This window comes from Seriola dumerili, unplaced genomic scaffold (assembly GCF_002260705.1).
Source record: "Seriola dumerili isolate Sdu_G_001 unplaced genomic scaffold, Sdu_1.0 BDQW01000105.1, whole genome shotgun sequence".
Taxonomy (NCBI): Eukaryota; Metazoa; Chordata; class Actinopteri; order Carangiformes; family Carangidae; genus Seriola; species Seriola dumerili.
The window spans coordinates 4,192,687-4,200,762 of record NW_019174360.1 but is presented as its reverse complement, the minus strand read 5'-3'; the positions used below and the strand labels follow the sequence as shown (position 1 = coordinate 4,200,762).

The 8,076-nt window shown below is 41.9% G+C and overlaps 1 protein-coding gene across 1 annotated transcript; it reads left to right on the top strand.

Annotated features, from left to right (window-relative positions):
• Positions 1-3,114: 3,114 nt before the first annotated feature.
• LOC111222787 (nuclear receptor subfamily 0 group B member 1-like) lies at positions 3,115-4,646 on the top strand. The gene is made up of 2 exons (XM_022746641.1): positions 3,115-3,655; positions 4,386-4,646. The coding sequence occupies exons 1-2, from the start codon at positions 3,115-3,117 to the stop codon at positions 4,625-4,627; spliced, it is 783 nt and encodes a 260-aa protein (XP_022602362.1). The 3' UTR covers positions 4,628-4,646.
• The last annotated feature ends 3,430 nt before the right edge of the window (positions 4,647-8,076 follow it).

Below are 8,076 nucleotides of genomic sequence, written 5' to 3'. Positions count from 1 at the left end.
ACTGATGTTTTACTTCAGGAGACGGACTGGCCTGATGGAGTAACTTGGCGCCAAACGGAGCGGGGAGTTTGCCAGCTCATCTCGGGGGCATCGCTTCACGGCGGACTGTTGTTTTTTGACTGTGTATTCTGGCTCTGAACGCAGATTACTCACCGCTTGCTCACATGCTTATGAATTGGTTGTTTTGAGCTGAGGAAGCAGGAAATCCTGCGACATGATGAGAGGTCAGCGGCCGCTTGTCTTGGTAATAATACCTGTAAAGAGACTGCGGCAGCTTCTTAGGTGTAAATAGAAGCTGGAATCTGTCGGTTGTTTATCAGAGGTTTTATTTTCACTACCTTGGCAACACGTCACACAAAATGTCTGTGATTTTGAGATTGATTTTTGTAAAGTACTGGGCTTCTGGCAGAGGCCAAAATGGTAAATCTGATCTACAAAGAATACGGAAGAGTTGAAACGCGGTATAATGTACTTTTACATGGGTTGCAACTGCCGGTTCAGAAAGGTTCTGCAATAGAACGGAGATGAATATAACTTGTTCCCAAACAAGCTTTTCTACAGACCTTTTATGTCCTTGACACTGAGCTTTAAATTCAAAAACAAGCTAACACAAATCAACACTGCAGAGGAGTCTCGTCTGTCAGACACTGATGTCTCAAAATGCCACATTGTGCTCGCTCTCGCTCTCTCTCTCTCTCCCTCCATTTCAACTGAAGGTGTCCTCATAAACTGCCTATAAAGACAAAACTGAAACAAAAAGGAGAAGTTTCTGTGTTTTCACTCCAGGCTTTTCTCTCCACTGGAACTTCTTTAGGTTCCACGTGAAAAGGTGCGAAAAGCCCTGACGACGAACGAAGCCCTTCAGAGACGACACTGACAAATACAGCAGAGGATAATAGCAAAAACTTTGATGAAAAGCGTCTACATCCTTCAGAAGTCTCAATGTTATTCATTGCTCTTACTTATGTCCCGAAATGATCTTTGTATAATCTTCACGTGTTTCTTTAAAAAGAGACGTATATTTTCTGCTGTATTTGTTACTATAGAAACAGATTCTCTTACAAGGAGAAACATCTGGCCTTGTCGGATAACTCGTCTCGGAAGGCGGCCTTTCTTTTATGCCTTTGCCGCTCTGCTCCTTTAAACCTGAAGAAACTAAAACTGAGGAATTGCAATTAAACTCTAATGGCTACACGCGTTTGTCGAAAATGTACCTACCAACTGCGATTAGATTCAGAGTCAGGAAACCTTCCTTCACGGCCAGACAGTCTAAACCGAACAAAGAAACTTGGAACCTGAAATCTTCACTGCTGGCTGAACCGCCTGTCTTCGACGACGGAAACTTTTTGATTTTTTAAAAGTTTGCACGAGCCCAAAAGGCCAGGACAATCGGAGAGGACCGGATCGTTGATTCTTGAGCAACTCGATAAACACGGCGTGATTAAAAAATGATGAGTAATTCAGTTCACTGGGTCACGCAAACCCAACTAAATCTGAAAGCAATTTAATGAGTTATTCAAGCTGCAGACCTGAATTGAAGCAGCTTTACCATCATCAAAGACAGCTATTATGTGCAAACACCTGCTGCGGGCAATAAACCACACTTTAAAACATTAAAAAAAAAATCATGCTTCAAGGTTTCATGTGGTCATTTTTGTTTTCAAGATGTTAACGACGAGTTATTTCTTACTCAGGTTTGATTGGTTTATAAAAAAAAATAAAAAAAACTCCACAGATGAGATTTTGTTTCCTACTTGATTAGTTAATATTCCTATTGACTGAACACCATCAAGACAGAAATCATAATTATTCACATCGGGGTTTTATAGCGAGCAGTTCAGAGACGGACAGACATATCTGAATAACTACAAACCGGATAAAGTCTCAAGTCTGCCTGTACAAAGTTTCTGTGGAGGAGGTTGTTAATGTTGCCGTGTTTGTGCTGATTTTATGAAATGCGTCTCACATTAACAGGGGTCTATCCTGCCCTCTGAAACCAATCTGCAAGACCTTGCTTTGCATAGACAAACAGCACTGAGCGGACTCCCCGTCTGACAGGGCACCACTCTGATTCAAAACACCTCAAATTGGGCCTGTGAGACTGAGCAGAGGGGATTTTCCCCCTTTTCCAACTTATTTTCAACTTAAGCTCCTCCCTGTGTGCTGAGTATTATGGGTCATTACAAACAGGCACATGCTGTTCCTGTATATAACACATAGACGACTGATGTTTCATAGAGACACACACACACACACAGCAAGGTAAAGGCCGCCGCATCAAGACCTGATCAGGGCCCCAGGGTGGATCAAGCCAGCTACAGACACGACGACAGATTGGACGTTGGCTGCTCTTGCTTTTAAAAATGAGACTTCATTTATATTTTCCACATATCAAAATACTTAATTGAAAATCACTGAATTTATTGTTAACTGAAATTAAATACTTTGAATTACCGTGGGACGAGGGGACTGGAATAACTAACTTCAACGTTACACATTAACAGTAATATTTAGAATGCTGTACGTGATAAAGAAATAACTACTTTTGCGACAATCCAAATAATAATATCCGTTTGACATATAATTTACTGTCAGGTAAACCATAATGCAAACTGTAACCACCCTTACGTATTTACACAACACTATCATTTCTGCACGTAAAAGTTTAAATGCATCGATATATTGGCTATGTCATATTTACAATCAGAGTAAGGATTATTGCCAAGTAAGGTTTCCACATATGAGGAATTTGCTTTGGGGTTTTGGTGAATGACAATAAACGCAGTAAGTACAAGGGCAGATAAAGCAAAGCACTGCACATCAGGAAACATCAATAGAAAAAAATTACAATAAAATATGAAAAATATTCTAAAAATATAACAAGGACATTTTAAAGCCCAATTATGTAATAAGACAAATGATGTGTGAGTGAGGCCTACTGCTGGAATATTAACCTGCATGCCCCGGAGCTGTTATGCTTTTATTGTGAAAATACTGACCGGACGTGTTTTATAGTGTATTTGGGGAGGGTCGGTGCCCCAAGTCTAGTCTATAAAATAAGATGATAATCTGGAAAACAGGCTCAGAATCACTGGGGCGGCAGTGCGTGGCGTCATGTCGTGTTGTCGGTGTAGAGAGGGTGAGCGCGCGGCGCAGAGCAGCATCCTTTACAGCATCCTGAACAGAGGCTCTCCGTGTCAGCGAAGACAGCCCCGCACCTCTGCCGCTCAGCTTTGTGCCTGCGCGTCCAACAGGAGGCTGGTGGCCATCCGGGCCCCGCAGTTAGTTTTCAGAGCGGCCTCCGAGGTGCTCGTGAAAACTTTCAGGTTTGTGAAAAATGTTCCGTGTTTTCAGGGTTTGCCCGCGGAGGACCAGCTGCGGCTCGTGCGTAAAAGCTGGGCGCCGCTGCTGGTTTTGGGCATGGTGCAGGACTCCGTGGACTTTGACACGGTGGAGACGCAGCAGCCCAGTCTGTTACACAGGATTTTAACGCACAGCAAAGAGCGACAGCAGAGCGTTCAGACCGACATTCAGGACCCCGGGGTGCCCGTGGGTGACGTGGAGGGGATCAAAATGTTTCTGGTCAAGTGCAGAGGACTGGGAATCAGCGTTAAAGAGTACGCGTTTCTGAAGGGAGCCATACTCTTCACCCCGGGTAAGAGACTCATATACTTTGCTGTTAGTGTTGGACACACGACGCAGTTAAAAACTTCTCATTCTCAAAGTTAAACACAGTCTGACTCTTAACTTACTGCATTAGTTTTTCCTGTATGGCGCGGCTTCACAGTTTCACTGTAATATGACGCTTTACTTTAAGTGTTTCTTTTAAAAGCCACACTGCCCACTTGGATTTCTTATTTATCGCATGTGTTATCAGAGTATTCTGGTCTTCCCGGCTCTATACTACTGCGCGGTGTATTATTGTATATTGTATTACCACCATTGTACAGTATATTCAGCGCACGGTGTATTGGTCTCTTTCTTTTTCTATTATCTATTTTATTTCATTTGTACACGTTATAGAGAATGCAGCCTTTAATGACATTTTTTGTTATTTACCCAGGACACTGTTTGTGATTCATGTAAAGTGGCTAATGAAAAACTGCTATTTCCCTTTGGGTTTAACAAATACAAATCTGTCGTATAGGGTATAATGCTCACACTAGGTTAATTACATAGCAGGCTATATTCATGGTGACTTTATCACACTTAATGGTAGGCTATTTTTTCTCTCCTTTGTACGGTATAACAGGCTGACGTTATATTACAGGGCAGTTACTACAGATGTGAATTAACAGACATTATTTTAACTACTGAATAATCTAATGTCTCATTTTCGGCTCTGTTTAAAGTTATTCAAACGTTTCCCTGTCTCTGTCCCGTAGAAGTGACGGAGCTCGAGTGTCGGGAGTACATCCACGCGCTCCAGAGAGAGGCTGAGCGCGCGCTTTACGAGCACGTGAGGACGGTCCACGTGGGTAACGCCGGCCGGTTGAGCAGACTGCGCGCGGTGCTGAACAAGCTGCGGTCCGTGGACCCGGACTCGGTGGCGGGACTTTTCTTCAGACCCGTGACTGGGACGAGCAGCATAGACGAGCACGTGCTGGCGATGTTTTATGAGCTGTAGAATAAAGTTCCAAAATAAAGGGAGGTAGTTTGGAAATGGACGACAGACATGTGATCGTATATGTGTCGATATTTTTCAGTTCACTGTCGGTTGTCATTGCTTATAGCTTCCCCCCGCACACGATGAATTACAACCTTGAATGTCTTTGAGAGGACACTGAGGGCCACTCCACAAACAATGACCCTCATGAAAGACCGAGGGACAGTGGTATGCAAGTCCTTATACTCCAAACAAATACCACTGCTGATTCTGCAGAGATCCAGCTCCAAAATAAGACTCTTCAAAGTGTCACAAACATCTGTCTAAACACCTACTGACCTCACAGCCAAGCTCAACTAATTCTTAAACCTAACAGTCCTCTCTCAGAAACTCACTAACCTCCAGGTAACCACTTAACCCACTGCTGCAAAACATCAGCTCCACCTGCCTCCACTAACTAGCAGCAATAAAAGCTAATGTCGGGATGAGACCAAAGACAACCCACCAAACGCAGTATTAAACGACAAGCATTAATAGCAATCATTGCCCCACGTGATCACGCATGGACTTACGTTCTCATTGAGCTCGCTGCTGCCGTCCATGCTCGGTTTGACTGCAGGAGACATCAGTTTCTGAAAAGCCGCAAATGAACAAGTGTTAAAAACTGCTTAAAGTACAAGAATCAATAACATGCTGTGAGCAGACAGGGAGGGTTTACAAACAAATGTACTTTTAGAAAAAAAGAATTAACTCCAGAAGATATATTGTAAAGATATATATATATATATATATTGTGGTCACTTGAGTGCTTTGCAATCTTAATCATTGGCACTTGCTTCATGAGAGATAGGCTGTTCTTAAATTACCTTCTTAATATGATTATGTGAACTCAAGCACACATACAGACATTCACACTCTTCATCATCAACCCTATACTTAGAGAAAAGGTGTGAGTGTCTATTTAAAGAGCTGCTAGAGAGGCTCACTCTGTAACACACCGGTGGTTGGGCTCCATCCGTCTCCTCCGACAGCTTCAGCAAATACACCTCCGCTTAGCCTCGTTTCATTAACATCGTCAGGAGCCAGCGCTGAGCCGGTTCTCTAGGTCCTCCTGCTCCCCGGTGTCAGAGGACGCCGTTACCTGGGAAGTACCAGCCTGAATTAAAGCACATAGAACGATACCGCAGATTAACCCTCCTGAGGCACTGAGACACTGCATTCACAAGGTGAATTAACATTTCATGCTGAATAAACTCCCTCCATGCACAATTATTTCTCATCTTTGACTTGATTTGAAGAGGTGTTCAAAGTCTTAATACTGGATTTGAATTAAACAGGACACCCAGCGCTGATCCACCCTGCTACTGTCTCTGTCTCTCTAGTGACTTTAGTGACTCATGAATTTTTCTCCACATAGTCAAATCTGGCTGAGGTTTTCCTCCAACATTATGTGAAGATGGATTGACAAGTTTCCTTATAGTTAATAGTTGATTTTTCATTGTAACAACTGTTTTCATAATTCATAATATCTGGTGATTAAAGTCTCCGGTCACAAAGTGGTGTCTTAACGTGGCTGTCAGATTTTTAAAATGAGAAAAGCAGCAGGTCTGTACATTTAAGAAGCTGTTAACAGCAAATGTTTGACATTTTCCCTTGTAAGTTACTTTTGATAAATGTGTTGTTGTTTCATCTTCAACTAGTCACTTCTATTCCAATTATTTTACCTTGAAAATTGAAATCACACATTTAAAAAATGTCATATCTGGATGGTCAAATACATTCTGGGTTGTATCTTCAGAAAGGTACAACACGCTGCACATTACATATTCAGATCAACTTCAGAAACCTGGAGAAATAAGCTGCTGTTTGTGCCACATGGAGCTAAATGCAGAGGTTTAAAGATGTTATTTAGACTGAAATTGTTAGTGTCCTTAGAAAACACAAGATCCCAGAATCCCCTGAGCATCTAAATAAATGTTGTAAAGATTGTACAGCCTATTAAATAACTCAATTTTTTTGAACCACAGTGACCACTTGACATTTCTGGGCCTTCTCTGGAAGCCTTACAATCTCCCCCCTCAAGGCTACCGGCTCCGCATTGTTAAAAGTCAGGTATCAAAGTCGAAAAGTTACCAACTTCACATTTCTGCTGCTTATGACAATGAGCAAATGCTGAGCACAGCTTCTGAGCGTGTTCTCTCCGGGCTTTTCTCTCCTCCGGATGCAGCCTTTCAAGGCAGCAATAGATGTTCGAGCTTAGCCTTGAGTATTAGCACCACAATCTTCCAAGCATTTGCATTAACAGCTTTTTTCCTCTCAAGCGTCTGAGTCTAACACCGGCTAAGCTCGTCTGAGATCACTGCAGTTTCCTTTTGGTGCAGGATCTCATATTGCAAACAACACAGCCGGTGGGCTTCGACACAAAACCTCAGAAATACACACCAGTCACTGATCCTGTGAAACTGCGTGCACACTTCTCACTCCTCACGAATAAACCCTAACCTATAATAAATACTGTATATGGCAATATAACTGACAATACACCAGTCTAGGGCAGAAACAATTGGCTCGGTAATTGATTAGTCGATCAACAGAAAATCAGTTAATCATTTAAGTAATTTATTGAGCAAAAATGTCTCCAGTTACAGACCTGCTGCTTTTCTTTATCTTGTGTGATACTGAACAGAATATATTCAGGCTTTAGATGTAGGTTGAACAAAATGAGACATTTGAAGACATCAGTTTGAGCTTTAGGAAAAAGTAACGGCTAAAAGATTTTTTTTTTTTTTTTAAATCATTTTCACTTTTCTAACATGTTATAGACCGGATAAATAATCAATCAAGTGAGGATATAAGCAGCTGATTCAATGATAATTAGCTGCAGCTCTACACGACTCTCTGCCATGTTAGTTGTGACAATCTGACTCCGCATTTGATCTGATATAAGACGGTGGCAAATGACCTGAACAAACCCTCTCCTTAAATAATGCCTCCATCAGGTATGTTTACACCTGTCATATGTTAGCTGTATTCATTAATTCTGACACTCACTGCAGCAGTACACAAACATTACTGACATCTATATGGCATGTTTTATTGCTCTGAATGTTTATATCCCATTTCATCTCTTGAGACTATATTATTTTGTAAGGAGACTGTGTCTGTTTGGCTGACTGGAGTACGGTCATTAAGGTTGCTGCTACTATTAAACAAAATATAAAAACGTGAAAATGAACCTACTGAACTTAACAGGGAGTTTAAAGCAGGTTTATATAAGATGTATGTTTACCACACCTGACGTGCCGTCTGTTTTAATAGGGGACAGAAACTTCGACGTCATCACTGTCACTTTGTTATATTGGCCTATGTTCACTTTTCCTTCCGTGAAACCCCCCCATGCAGATACAGTAAGGTTACAGCCACAGGTGCTTACCTGCTCAAATATTTCACCCATAAATCCAAAACGAGCC

Excerpts from the sequence above, each read along its gene's own strand:
- LOC111222787 (XM_022746641.1), top strand. The coding sequence starts at position 3,115 with ATGTCGTGTTGTCGGTGTAGAGAGGGTGAGCGCGCGGCGCAGAGCAGC. Across the intron at positions 3,656-4,385 it reads AGCCATACTCTTCACCCCGG|AAGTGACGGAGCTCGAGTGT; the intron begins GTAAGAGACTCA and ends TCTGTCCCGTAG.